Below are 15,054 nucleotides of genomic sequence, written 5' to 3'. Positions count from 1 at the left end.
TAGCATTTTAGTATTTCACAGATAAAAATATATGACTATTTCTATATTTTTTTCTAATTCCAGTACCTCCATTTGTGGAACTAGATGTGAAGTTAATTGAAGGTCTTGTTGTTAAAGCTGGCAGTACAGTAAGACTTCCTGCAATTATGAGAGGTGTACCTGTTCCCACTGCAAAATGGGTAACTGATGACAATGAAATTAAAACAGAAGGCAATTATAAGATTGACACTGACAATTATTCAACTGTATTGACCATTAAAGACTGTGTAAGAAAAGACACGGGAGAATATTTGCTCACAGTAACAAATACAGCTGGCAGCAAGACTGTGGCTCTTCATCTTACAGTTTTGGATGTTCCTGGTCCACCAACTGGTCCAATTAATATTCTTGAAGTAACACCAGAACATATGATTATTTCTTGGCGTCCTCCTAAAGATGATGGTGGAAGTCCGATAATAAATTATATCGTTGAGAAGCGTGAATCCAAGAAAGAAACTTGGGGAGTGGTCAGTTCAGGAACAGATCACACAAAAATCAAGGTTCCACGTCTGCAGAAAGGCTGTGAATATATTTTCCGTGTTCGTGCAGAAAATAAGATAGGCATTGGTGCACCCCTAGATTCTGCACCCACAGTTGCTAAACATATGTTTGATCCACCATCCCCACCTGGTAAACCAGTGGTTTATGATATTACAGAAAATGCTGCAACTGTGTCTTGGACTCTACCAACATCTGATGGCGGAAGTGCAATAATTGGATATATCCTTGAACGTCGGGAAATATCTGGCAAATGGGTGCGCGTCAACAAGACACCTGTGCTTGATCTGAAATTAAGAGTCACTGGCCTTTTTGAGGGCAATACATATGAATTCAGAGCTTTTGCAGAAAACATTGTTGGCATAAGCAAACCATCCCCAATTTCTGACCCAATAAAAATTTCACGTCCCATCTCTCCACCTGGACCACCCATTAATCCAAAACTAAAAGACAAGACAAGAGAAACAGCTGATCTCGTATGGACAAAGCCTCTTAAAGATGGTGGCAGCCCTATACTGGGATATGTTGTGGAATGTCAGAAAACCGGAACTACAGAGTGGAAAAGGATTAATAAAGATAAACTCATTACACAGTGTGCTTTTAGGGTCCCTGGGCTAATTGAAGGAAATGAATACAGATTCCGAATAAAAGCTGCTAATATTGTTGGAGAGGGAGAGCCAAGAGAAGTGCCAGAAACTGTTCTTGCAAAGGATATTCTTTCTCCTCCAGAAATAGAACTAGATGTGACCTGTCGTGACTTAATTACTGTCAGAGTAGGCCAAATAATCCATATTACTGGTAGAGTAAAAGGCAGACCAGACCCTGACATAACATGGTCTAAGGATGGCAAAGTATTAACCCAAGAAAAACGTATTGAGATGGTTCATGAATTCCCTCATGTTGAGCTGCAAGTGAAAGAAGCTAAAAGAGGAGATCATGGCAAATACATCATTGCGGCTAAGAACAGCTGTGGACATGCCCAAGCATTTGCCCTTGTTAATGTGCTTGACAGACCTGGACCATGCCAGAACCTGAAAATAAGCTATGTCACAAAAGATTCTTGTATGGTTGCTTGGGAAAACCCAATAGATAATGGCGGTTCAGAAATTACAAATTACATAGTAGAATATCGTGAACCGAATCAGAAAGGATGGGCAATTGTCTCTTCAGATCTTACTAAAAGGTTAATAAAGGCACATCTCATAGAAAACCATGAATACTTCTTCAGGGTATGTGCAGAGAACAAAATAGGTCCAGGCCCTGTCATTGAGACCAAGACACCTATCCTTGCCATTAATCCAATTGAAAGGCCTGGTGAGCCAGAAAATCTTCACATTGCAGAAAAAGGAAAGACATTTGTATATCTAAAATGGAGAAGACCGGATTATGATGGTGGAAGTCCTAATTTAACTTACCATGTTGAAAGAAAACTGAAGGATTCAGATGAATGGGAAAGAGTACATAAAGGCAGTATTAAAGAAACACACTATATGGTTGATAAATGTGTTGAAAATAAAACTTATCAATTCAGAGTTCAGACCAAGAACGAGGCAGGTGAAAGTGGCTGGGTGACAACAAGTGAAGTTGTAGTGAAGGAAGACCTGCAGAAACCAGTGCTTGATTTAAAGTTAAGTGGTGTGCTGATTGTGAAAGCAGGTGAAACAATTAGACTTGAGGCAGGACTCAGAGGGAAGCCACAACCAGAAGTTGCATGGGCAAAAGACAAAGATGCCACAGACCTAAAACGACTTCCAAGAGTCAAAATTGAAACAACTTCTGATTCATCTAAATTTGTTCTCACAAAATCAAAGCGTAGTGATGGTGGTAAATATGTGATTACTGCAACTAATATAGCTGGCAGTTTTGTAGCATATGCAACTGTTATTGTTTTGGATAAACCTGGTCCTGTAAGAAACCTGAAGGTTTCTGACATCTCAAGTGATAGGTGTACTGTCAGCTGGGACCTACCAGAAGATGATGGTGGTTGTGAAATACAAAACTACATTTTAGAAAAATGTGAAAGCAAGCGTATGGTCTGGTCTACATACTCTTCCTCTGTTCTAACAAACTATACACATGTAACACGCCTCATAGAAGGCAATGAATATATATTTAGGGTCCGTGCAGAGAATAAGATGGGCACTGGCCCACCCACAGAAACACAACCAATAATTGCAAAAACAAAGTATGACAGACCTGGTCGTCCTGATCCCCCAGAAGTCTCAAGGGTTAGTAAAGAAGAAGTGACAGTAGTTTGGAATCCACCGGAGTATGATGGTGGCAAATCAATTACAGGATATATTTTGGAGAAGAAAGAGAAACGATCGTTAAGATGGGTTCCTGTTACTAAGAGTGCAATTCCAGAGAGACGCAAGAAAGTTACAAACCTCATTCCATATCATGAATACCAATTCCGTGTCAGTGCTGAAAATGAAATTGGCCTTGGAGAGCCAAGCTTGCCATCAAGACCAGTAGTGGCAAAAGACCCTATAGGTACCATATTATCATATTTATTGCTTTATTTAAACAAATATTAAAATAGTAAGTAGATTAATTATTTGAACATATTTACAAACTGTTTTTTTTAACTGTCTTCCAGAACCACCTGGTCCTCCAACTAATCTGAAAGTGGTTGATAGCACAAAGGGTTCCATTACTCTTGGTTGGGGAAAACCAGTGTATGATGGTGGGGCTCCAATTATTGGATACGTTGTAGAAGTCAGACAAAAAGTTGAACGTCAAGAACCTGATGCAGGATGGAAACGATGCAATGTTGCTGCCCAACTTATTCACACGGAATTTACAGTTACCAGTCTTGATGAGAAACAACTATATGAGTTCCGGGTTTCTGCCCAAAACCAGGTTGGCCTTGGCAGACCAGCTGAACTGAAAGAAGCCGTGTCTCCTAAAGAAATACTTGGTAATTTTTTACATATTTTCTGTGAAGATATACATCATTTGTTTGCTCTGCTTAGATTTGATTTCACAATCTAAATTTTTTTAAAATTTAATTTATATTTCAGAACCACCTGAGATTGATTTGGATGCAAGCATGAGAAAGTTAGTCACAGTCAGAGCAGGATGCCCCATTAGACTTTTTGCCATTGTAAGAGGGAGACCAGCGCCTAAAGTCACTTGGAGAAGAGTTGGTATTGATAATGTAATCAGAAAGGGCCAGGTTGATCTGGTTGACACAATGGCCTTCCTTGTCATCCCCAATTCAACTCGTGATGACTCAGGCAAATATTCTTTGACACTTGTTAATGCAGCTGGAGAAAAAGCTGTGTTTGTGAATGTTCGAGTCCTTGGTGAGTAATCAGAAACAATTTTTAAAGATGTTATTTTTTACTTATTCTTCTTCTCCTTAGTATCTTACAGAAATTGTTACAATCCATATTGTTAATAAGATAAATATCATTGTACATAGCTAATATTAATTTCCCATATAGAAGAAACTGTAAGTTCAGTTTAATTTTAATTTAGTAAGGATGCTCAAGGAGGACAGATACATAAATTGATGTTTCTTTTTAGATACTCCTGGACCTGTGGCTGAATTCAAGGTTTCAGATGTCACAAAAATGTCATGTCAACTCTCATGGGCACCTCCTGAAAATGATGGCGGTAGCCCAGTAACTCACTATATTCTGGCAAAACGTGAGGCTGATAGAAAAACATGGGCTACAGTTATTGCAGATTTAAAGAAAACTAGTTTCAAAATAGCTAATCTTGTACCTGGAAATGAATACTTCTTTAGAGTAACTGCTGTCAACGAATATGGTTCAGGTGTTCCAGCCGATATACCAAAGCCAATCCGGGCAACAGATCCACTAAGTAAGTATTTATTAATGTGCTTCTTTTACTGCTGCATTATTATTTGTTTTACCCTCCAATAAGCTTTTGATTTCTCAAAAGCACTAAGTCATAATGGTACAAATCTTCTTAAATCATGTTTGCTGAGTACAAATCAACACACTGCATACTATAATATATTCACATTTATGTAATCACTTCTGTAGCTTGTAATATGACATGCTTTCTCAATCCAAAGCATTACTTTATAAATCAATTCCTTGTTGAATAAATATATTCTTATCTTACTTAACAGTCTTACCAATATCACTAACATTTATTAGTTAAAATAATGCTGTTTAAATATTCCTGTTTTGTTTTTTCTTAAGGTGAACCTGATCCACCAAGAAAAGTTGAAGTTACTGAAATTACAAAGAACAGTGCCACTTTAGGCTGGTTGCCACCCCTGCGTGATGGAGGCTCTAAAATTGATGGTTACATTATTAGCTATAAAGAAGAAGAACAAGCTGCGGATCACTGGACACAATATTCTATTGTCAGAGATCTAAACATTGTTGTAGTTGGCCTGAAAGAAAAACAGAAATACAAATTTAGAGTGGCAGCTAGAAATGCTGTAGGAGTAAGTTTGCCAAGAGAAACTGAGGGAATATATGAAATTAAAGAGCAACTCAGTAAGTAATTAAATAAATACTGGCTATGCTACTAAAATCTATTTAGAAATGGAATTACAATTTTTTTTGATCTTAGATGAAGTTCTAGAAGCTCTAGAACTCTTTAAAATCTTTTCTGCACTTCTGTAGAAGATCACACTTTGAGAAACCTGTCTTTTGCTCCAGATAGCAATTGTAGTTAGTATTAATTAACTTAGAAATTACAGGTTGTAGTTGAAGAAGAAAGTGAAACTGAGGATTTTGTAAAATTCTTTAATATGGGAAAAACTAACTCTTGGTTGCATTCTGGGGAGGAGTTGTAGAGCCAGTGGAGAAAGATAGGTTAAGGCAAGAGGTAAAGAAGAGAATGAGAGGGTTGGCAGAGAGAGATCAGAAGATAGGATGGGAAAGAATTCTTGGCAAATTGGAGGGTTTGAGGAAGAGACCAAATGCAAAACTTCTACATGTATAACAAAAGGAAAATAAGGAGAAGGTCTGGAAGGGAGAGAAGGAAAAGCAAGCTGATGGCAGGATATGGCCACACTATATTTCATCAGTTTTCTTTTGAATGAAGTTACCAGAATCCTCTACAGAGGGATAAATGGAAGTGGAAAAAGGGAAAGATGGCAGCACTGAAGAAGGAAAGAACAAACTTGTGGTGGAGTCTGGTCACATGATTTCCACCAGAGACACTCAGCAATACAAGAGCAGTGGGTCTTCTGAATGATTATGTGATATTGTCAGGCTTAAAGTCTCCCATTTGGTTACCCATTGTTTTAAGGATAATGAGTGTTAAGGATAAGGATAAAGTGTTAAAGGTGTATTAGATATTTACAAACATACAAGAAAACAATCCAAGCAAAAATATTCTGTTATAGTCTAAATCAGAATACAAAACTGTATGTCAGAGCAGACATTGCCAACTATAGAATTTCTGGGTCCAAGGTGTCTACATAATTCAGACCTGAGGTTTAGGCTCCCTAAAGAGTTAGCACCAAGGATACTGCCTTTAATATCCTTATTGATCCAGAGAAAGATGTAGAAGGTATACATATGAAAAACTAAAATAATTTCTCAAAGGAGTTACATATATTTGTGTATTTGTCTTTGTAGTCCCACCTAAGATCTTGATGCCAGATCATATGAACATTAAGGCTGGACAGAAGCTCCGAATTGAAGGATATGTCTATGGGAAACCTCAGCCAATGTGTAAATGGATGAAAGCAGAACAAGATGTCTGTATATCCAGTCGTCTTGCTGTGCATAAGGCAGAAAATTCTTCTGTTCTCATTATAAAGGATGTGACTAGAAAAGACAGTGATTATTATAGTCTTACTGCAGAAAACAGTTCTGGAATTGCCACTCAGAAAATCAGAGTCGTTGTCATGGGTAAGTTTCCTTTTCTCTATTTTTTAAACCTAACTTTCTTCAGAAGTAAAATTAACACATTTTGTTCTTGACCATTTCCTTAAATTATTCTTTGATTCTATGTGCAGATGCCCCAGGTCCACCTCAGCCTCCATTTGACATCACTGACCTAGATGCTGATGCTTGTACTCTTGCTTGGCATATGCCTCTTGAAGATGGTGGCAGTAACATTACAAACTATGTGGTTGAGAAGTGTGATGTAAGCCGAGGAGACTGGATAACAGCTGTAGCTTCTGTCACAAAGACAAGCTGCAGAGTAGGAAAACTGATCCCTGGACAAGAGTATATGTTCCGCACTCGTGCTGAAAACCGCTTTGGTATTTCTGAGCCACTTACATCTGACAAGATAGTTGCAAGATTCCCATTTGGTATGTCAGCTTCCAATAATGGCATTTGCCTGTTTCTATTTTTTTCTATTCATAAAGGAAGAGATAACGTTATTCAATATGTTTCTGTCTAGATGTTCCCAGTGAACCAAAGAATGCACGTGTTACCAAGGTCAACAAGGACTGCATCTTTGTAGCCTGGGACAAACCAGACAGTGATGGAGGCAGTCCAATCACTGGTTATCTTATAGAGCGTAAAGAACGGAACAGTTTGCTATGGGTGAAGGCTAATGATACAGCTGTACGTTCTACAGAATACCCTTGTGTAGGCCTAATTGAAGGTCTAGAGTACACTTTCAGAATATATGCACTGAACAAAGCTGGAGCAAGTAAACCTAGCAAACCAACTGATTTTGTTACAGCAAGAATACCAGTTGGTAAGCAAAACATTCCAATAATTTGCAAATACAGTTAATATATACTCAACTTGAATTGTTTAAGTATATTTGCAACTTTCTTTCATATTTGGGGGTATTTGGATACACTATATATTGATGTACAACACAGCATTTTTGTTTTTGGATAGATGTGCTGTGAATATCTATCCATCCATCATTGAAAAAGATTTTCCTGAAATGCCAAAATTTTTTATAGGATAAAGTTATAATGCTCTTGTTTACTTTTAGATCCTCCTGGTAAACCTGATGTTATTGATGTCACAAAGAGTACCGTGTCACTTGTATGGACAAAACCAAAGCATGACGGCGGTAGCAAAATTATTGGCTATTTTGTAGAAGCTTGCAAACTGCCTGGTGATAAATGGGTACGATGTAATTCTACCCCATATCAAATTCCCCAAGAGGAATACACTGTTACTGATTTGGAAGAAAATGCTCGATATCAATTTAGAGCAATCGCCAAGACAGCAATTAATATTAGTGGTCCTTCTGAACCTTCTGACCCAGTCACCATACAGGAAGAAAATGGTAAGGAATGGATCATGGAGAACCATTTGAGAACTCTAATTGTGCATTTATGCTTTCTATTCATATAAAGAATTATATATTTAATTCTTTTTAGGTTGATTATGTCTCTTTATTTTTATTTCTTCTCAGTTCCTCCCAGAATAGAGTTGGGTGTATCTATGAAATCACTGCTTACAGTAAAAGCTGGGACAAATGTTTGTCTTGAGGCAAATGTATATGGCAAACCCATGCCAACAATTACCTGGAAGAAAGAAGGAGACATTTTAAAACCAGCTGAAGGCATTAAGGTCACCACCAAGAGAAACCTATCTACGGTGGAGCTGTTCAGCGTTAACAGGAAGCAAACAGGAGACTATACTATTACTGCTGAAAATGCAAGTGGTTCTAAGTCAGCAACCATTAAGCTTAAAGTACTTGGTAGGTTAGAGATTATTTATTAGTACTACATTTATACCTTAGATGAAATGTCAAGAGTTAGAGATGTACCTATTTGTCAATTTTTTCAGATAAGCCTGGTCCTCCTGCTTCAGTTAAAATCAACCATATGTATGTAGATCATGCAATGCTCTCTTGGGAGCCTCCTCTTGAAGATGGAGGTTCAGAAATTACCAACTATATCGTTGATAAGCGTGAAACAAGCAGAGCAAACTGGGCCCAAGTAACTGCCAATGTACCTATTACAAGCTGCACAGTAGAGAAACTGATAGAAGGACATGAGTATCAGTTCCGCATTTGTGCTGAAAACAAATATGGTGTTGGAGATCCCATATTCACTCACCCAGCAGTTGCTAAAAATCCATATGGTAAGCATATCTTATTATGATTTAGTGGTTCGTTGATTTTTATGCACATGTTAAGAATGTGCAAATAACTTTCAAATAAATATTTACAGATGTGCCTGGACCTTGCGAGCCACCAGTCATTAGTAATATTACAAAGAACTTTATGACTGTTAGCTGGAAACCACCAAAAGATGATGGTGGATCCCCCATAACTGGATATATACTTGAGAAACGTGAAACTAAGGCTGTTAACTGGACAAAGGTAAACAGGAAGCCTGTCATTGAAAGAACTATAAAGGCTACTGGGCTCCAAGAAGAAACTGAATATGAATACAGAGTAACAGCATTGAATAAGGCTGGACCAGGCAAACCAAGTGGACCGTCTAAGGCAGCATATGCTCGTGATCCTCAATGTAAGTTAAAAACAATTTTTGTTTTTCTTATGAAATTTCTGAATACAATTGTACATTATGATTATATAATGTATTGTATATAATTTCCTACTGTTTTCAATCCCAGATCCTCCTGGCCCACCTGCCTTCCCAAAAGTGGTTGATACAACCCGTAATTCTGTACATCTATCTTGGAGTAAACCAGCATATGATGGTGGAAGCCCTATTATTGGTTATTTAGTAGAAGTAAAAAGAGCTGACACTGAAAACTGGGTCAGATGTAATCTGCCAAAGAACCTACAGGATACCCATTTTGTGGTAACTGGACTGTCAGAGAATACAGAATATCAGTTCCGTATTTATGCTGTCAATAAGATTGGATACAGTGACCCAAGTGATGTGCCTGACAAGCACCTCGCCAAAGACATTTTAAGTAAGTACTCTGGAAAACAGTTAACTTGCACAGTTTAATTATGTGTAGGATAGATACAGGACCTGTGAAAAATGGTTTGTCAGTTTGCAGCAGCAGATTACAACAGGGTCTGGCAGCCTGGAGAAGGGAGAGCATAGGGATTTATTTTAAACGCTATGGAAAGGTTGATCAAAATGAAACTTGACTGGGGTCATTTTTGAGAGAAGTTAGTGCCCACTCCTACTTGTTTGCATGCCAGATGCTTTCCGACCTTGCATCTTCAAGATTTTGATCCTTCTACCCTAACCCTCATTAAGACTTTCCAAATGTCTCTCTCCTGTTTCTCAGTCCTTCCATCTTCATCTTATCTTTCAAGGAATTTAGAGCCCAGTTGTCAAAGTTATTCCACTGTAGTCTTCTGTGGTATACTGCTAAATTGCATAGAACTGCTGTCCGCAAATTCCCTACTGGCTGCTGAAAGCACAACTGAACAGAGCAGAAATGTAGCACCACAGAGTTACACTGGTGCATGGTAAAAGATATAACACAGGAAGCTAAACTTGAAGTTTTTTGCAAAATATGGAGGAGGTGGGAAACTGCTTCATAAGGAAAGTGAATATAAGAGTTGTAACTGGTGGGAAGTCATAAGAAAGCGGGTAGAGAAAGAGGAGTAAGCACTGCAGGAGAAGGCCAGTCTCCCAACTCTCTTGAAACTAGGACACACCATTTTATGCAATAATATCAGTTGAGACACCAGAACAACCTAGCCAATCTGTGGAAATGCCAGTAAACTGGGACTTCTGATCATGGTAATTTTAGTGATTCACTAACATTTTAATTTATAAATCTTTTATTAAAAATGCAGTTCCACCAGAAGGAGAGCTTGATGCAGAACTCAGGAAAGTACTAATATTACGTGCTGGAGTCACAATGAGGCTTTATGTGCCAGTAAGAGGCCGTCCACCTCCAAAGATTACTTGGTCTAAAGTAGATGCCAATTTAAGAGACCGGGCAGGTTTAGACATCAAATCAACTGATTTTGACACCTTCCTACGCTGTGAAAATGTAAATAAATATGACGCTGGAAAATATGTCTTGACTCTGGAGAACAGCTGTGGCAAAAAGTCCTACACCATTGTTGTGAAAGTACTTGGTAAGCATCAGGCTGATTATAAATATTAACGCTTTATAAAAAATTTAAATAATGTTTTCTGTGTTTTACTTAATAAATCAAATGTTTATTTGTTATCCATCTAGATACCCCTGGACCTCCTATTAATCTGATTGTAAAAGAAGCATCTAAGGATTCTGCCTTTATTTCATGGGAGCCTCCACTAATTGATGGTGGCAGTCCAGTCAAGAACTATATTGTTGAAAAACGTGATGCAGAAAGAAAATCTTGGTCCACGGTATCAACAGAGTGTTCAAAGACAAGTTTCAGAATAACTAACTTGGAGGAAGGCAAATCTTACTTTTTCAGAGTTTTTGCTGAAAATGAATATGGCATTGGTGAGCCCTGTGAAACTCGTGATGCGGTTAAAGCTTCTGGTAAGAATAATAAACGCTCATATCCTACTTTACTTTTGAAGGAATTTTTATTTTAATTTTGAACTGAGATTTATCAATGTTTTTAATCCTTCTAGAAACTCCTGGGCCAGTTGTGGATCTGAAAGCTTTGGCTGTAACAAAGTCATCTTGCAATCTAGCATGGAAAAAGCCCATCAGTGATGGTGGAAGCCATATTATTGCCTATACTGTTGAGGTTATGACTGATGATGATATGTGGCAAGAAGTTATGAGGTCAAAGCACCTACAGTTTTCAATGAAGGATCTAAAAGAAGGGAAGGAGTACACTTTCAGAGTGAGAGCACAGAACGATGCTGGATATGGAACTCCAAGTGAGATCACAGTTGTGGCAAGGGATGATGTTGGTAAGTTTCTACACAAACACATGAATTCTTCCTGTCATTCATCCAAACTACATCTTATTTGTATATAATGTCCATCTAGTACACGTTAAGGAAGTTCAAAACTGTATAGGAATTGAAAAATTCTAGGTTTTACACCCAAATTGATTAAATTGGTTTCTTCTGTTTTTTTAGTGGCACCTGATCTTGATTTAAGAGACCTACCTGACTCATGCTATTTAGCTAGAGAAGGTAGTAGTTTCCGTCTTAAAATCCCAATTAAAGGCAAACCTGCCCCAACTGTAACATGGAGGAAAGGTGAAGACCAGGTTCTTACTGAGACTGGAAGAGTTGCATTTGAGGCTACAGCAGTTAATACTACTCTCTTGGTACGTGATTGTCATAAAGATGATGCTGAAAAGTACACAATCACACTGAAGAATGTTGCTGGCACTAAGGAAGGCACTATTTCTGTGAAAGTTGTTGGCAAACCTGGCATCCCAACAGGACCGGTGAAATTTGAAGAAGTCACAGCTGATGCCATAACCTTAAAATGGGGTCCACCAAAAGATGATGGTGGTTCAGAAATCACCAACTATATAATAGAGAAGCGAGATAATGTAAACAATAAATGGGTGATATGTGCTTCTGCTGTCCAAAAAACTACATTTAGAGTTACAAGACTTCATGAGGGAAATGAATATACTTTCAGGATCAGTGCTGAAAATAAGTATGGAGTAGGTGAAGGCCTTAAATCTGACTCTGTAGTCGCAAAACATCCATTTGGTAAGTAAACAAATTACAATGTTTTAAACTAAAAATTGCTTTAATGTTAGCATTTATTGTTCATGCTATTTATATTTTTAACATTTTTTAGATGTACCAGATGCTCCTCCACCTCCCAAAATTGTTGATGTTAGGCATGATTCTGTATCTCTAACTTGGACGGACCCAAGGAAAACTGGTGGCTCACCAATCACAGGTATTTGCTCAAAACGCTTCTTAGTGTCTTTTTTTAAGCTTTTCTTCCTTCTTTTCTTCCTTTTTTTCAAAGAGTAAAATAAAACTATTATACAGTTATGCCTTAAATTATTAATTACTTACACATTTTAGTATTAGTCTCTCAGTACACGTTTTTTTAATAGATTCATAGACTCGTAGACATTAGGGGCTGGAAGGGACCTTGCATGACCATCAAGTCCAGCCCCTCTGCCATAGGCAGGAAGTCTACTGGTATCAAATGATCCCAGCAAGATAAACATCCAGGTGCCTTTTGAATGAGTCCAGAGCAGGTGCTTGCACAGCCTCTGCGGGGAGTCTGTTCCAGACCCTGGACACACTAACTGTGAAGTTTTTTCTTATGTCCAATCTAAACTGGCCTTCCAGGAGTTTGTGGCTGTTAGATCATGTTATCCCTTGGGGAGCCCTGCTGAACAACTGATCTCCAAGTCCCAATGCATGCCCCTCCCACCCCCTTCATACTTGTAGGCTGCCACCAAGTCCCCCTGAGCCTTCTCTTCTCCAGGCTGAAGAGTCTGAAGTCCCTCAGCCTATCCTTATAATGCTTGCCCTCTTAGCCTTTGATCATACAGGTGGTTCTCCTTTGGACTCTCTCAAACTTATCTACATCCCTCCTGCAGTGGGAGGCCCAAAACTGGACATAGTACTCCAGCTGCGGCTTCATTTGAGTTGCATTTGAGGCTACAGGAATTTGAGGAATTTAAGTTGCATTTGAGGCTTGAGGAATCTAAATATATAAATTCAATTTCAAACACATTAAAAGTTAGAAAAAGTAACTGGGATGCAATAGCTGTTTCATACACATAAAGCCACATCTTCTAAGAGAGGAACAATAGATATTAAATGTATTTTATTATTTGAGCGTTACTCAAACATCATGTAATATGCTAATATTCATTCCTTAATCAACCTTTAAATGTTGTTTTTGCATCAATTATAGCATTGTAATCTGCTCTACAGATACAGTAGTGAGTTGGAAAGTTAATTGTTCAAGTGCAGGTTTTTGTAATACCCTCTGATATTGTTTCATCTGTTTATACTTTTAGGTTATCATATTGAAGTCAAAGAAAGAAATAGCCTTATGTGGAAAAGAGCTAACAAGACTCCACTAAGGATGAAAGACTTCAGAGTGACAGGGTTAACTGAAGGTCTGGAATATGAATTCAGAGTGATGGCAATCAACTTGGCAGGAGTAGGAAAGCCAAGCTTACCATCTGAGCCAGTTGTGGCACTTGATCCAATTGGTAAGTCAGCAGAAGAAAAGAGAAAATTTTGTGAAATCAACAACACTGGAACCTGACTGACTCAAGGTTTATTTTGATTATTTTAGATCCTCCTGGGAAACCTGAGGTTATCAATGTAACCAGGAACTCAGTAACTCTCATTTGGACAGAACCAAAATATGATGGTGGACATAAATTAATTGGCTACATAGTTGAAATGCGTGACTTGCCTTCAAAGATTTGGACAAAGGCTAATCATGTGAATGTTCCAGATTGTGCATTTACTGTAACTGACCTTAGTGAAGGATCAAAGTATGAATTCAGAATCAGAGCAAAAAATACAGCTGGTGCTATCAGTCCTCCATCCGAATCCACAGGAACCATAATATGCAAGGATGAGTACGGTGTGTATATGACATCAAAAACACAATAATATTAAAATACACTTTTCTTGCTCTTTTTTCCCTGACAAGTATTTTTTTCTTTTGCAGAGGCACCAACAATTGTTATTGATCCTGCTGTGAAAGAAGGATTGACAGTTAAAGCAGGAGATACCATTACAATGTCTGCTATTAACATCCGTGGCAAACCACTCCCAACTTCAGCGTGGTCCAAAGCAGGAAAAGATTTTAAGCCTTCAGAGATTGTGCACATCGAAGAAACACCAACTTCTTCCACCCTCACTGTCAAATATGCAGCCAGGAAAGATACTGGTGAATACACAATTACTGCTACCAATCCCTTTGGCACAAAAGAAGAGCATGTGCATGTGAAAGTTTTAGATGTGCCTGGACCCCCTGGCCCTCTTGATGTCAGCAACGTCTCAGCTGAAAAAGCTACTCTGATGTGGTCACCTCCAGCAGAGGATGGTGGATCACCAATAAAGTCTTATGTACTTGAAAAGAGAGAAACTAGCCGACTGCTATGGACATTAGTTGCTGAAGGTATTGAGAGTTGCAGACATGTTGTTAGCAAGCTCATTCAAGGAAATGAATATATATTCCGTGTGTCAGCAATGAACGAGTTTGGCAAAGGTGAACCGGTGCAATCAGAACCAGTTAAAATGGTGGATAGATTTGGTAAGTAGACTAGGTTAAAAGCTTTAAGCAGGTGTTTATTACAGTATTTAAAGACTCATCTATTTTGCAATACATGTCTTTTTTTTCTTATCAGGTCCTCCAGGTCCTCCTGGAAAGCCAGAAGTAACAAATGTGACTAAAAATACTGTGACTATTAGCTGGAAAAGGCCAGCTGATGATGGTGGTAGTGAGATAACAGGCTACTATGTGGAAAGGAAAGAAAAGAAAGGATTGAGATGGGTCAGAGCAACAAAGAAACCAGTTTCAGACCTTAGATGCAAAGTTACCGGACTCCTAGAAGGAAATGAATATGAATTCCGTGTCAGTGCAGAAAATAGAGCAGGAGTTGGACCACCAAGTGATGCTTCAAACCCAGTAGTAACAAAGGATGCAGCATGTTAGTATCATTTTTTTTTTAGCAGTGCTTACCAGTGTGTTGATATTTGGTTGCCTTTAAAAATTCAGGTTTAAAATAATATAACTGTATTTATCTTTTTACATT

General features: G+C 38.2%; 1 protein-coding gene across 1 annotated transcript in view; it reads left to right on the top strand.

Moving 5' to 3' along the window:
- TTN (titin) overlaps positions 1-15,054 on the top strand; it is a 312,981-nt gene that overhangs the window by 246,499 nt on the left and 51,428 nt on the right. The window contains exons 272-293 of the mRNA XM_019522860.1: positions 64-3,030; positions 3,137-3,457; positions 3,561-3,845; positions 4,069-4,368; positions 4,716-5,018; positions 6,111-6,386; positions 6,494-6,793; positions 6,886-7,188; positions 7,438-7,737; positions 7,867-8,154; positions 8,244-8,540; positions 8,630-8,932; positions 9,039-9,344; positions 10,189-10,476; positions 10,581-10,871; positions 10,967-11,254; positions 11,426-12,016; positions 12,108-12,212; positions 13,297-13,494; positions 13,581-13,877; positions 13,965-14,552; positions 14,647-14,949. Coding sequence (XP_019378405.1) covers positions 64-3,030; positions 3,137-3,457; positions 3,561-3,845; positions 4,069-4,368; positions 4,716-5,018; positions 6,111-6,386; positions 6,494-6,793; positions 6,886-7,188; positions 7,438-7,737; positions 7,867-8,154; positions 8,244-8,540; positions 8,630-8,932; positions 9,039-9,344; positions 10,189-10,476; positions 10,581-10,871; positions 10,967-11,254; positions 11,426-12,016; positions 12,108-12,212; positions 13,297-13,494; positions 13,581-13,877; positions 13,965-14,552; positions 14,647-14,949 — 9,498 coding nt within the window. The remainder of the gene's footprint in view (positions 1-63; positions 3,031-3,136; positions 3,458-3,560; positions 3,846-4,068; positions 4,369-4,715; positions 5,019-6,110; positions 6,387-6,493; positions 6,794-6,885; positions 7,189-7,437; positions 7,738-7,866; positions 8,155-8,243; positions 8,541-8,629; positions 8,933-9,038; positions 9,345-10,188; positions 10,477-10,580; positions 10,872-10,966; positions 11,255-11,425; positions 12,017-12,107; positions 12,213-13,296; positions 13,495-13,580; positions 13,878-13,964; positions 14,553-14,646; positions 14,950-15,054) is intronic.

The sequence above is a fragment of the Gavialis gangeticus genome, unplaced genomic scaffold (genome assembly GCF_001723915.1).
Source record: "Gavialis gangeticus isolate Ggan-Ray unplaced genomic scaffold, GavGan_comp1, whole genome shotgun sequence".
In the NCBI taxonomy this organism is placed as follows: domain Eukaryota; kingdom Metazoa; phylum Chordata; order Crocodylia; family Gavialidae; genus Gavialis; species Gavialis gangeticus.
This window is presented reverse-complemented; position numbering and strand designations above follow the sequence as displayed.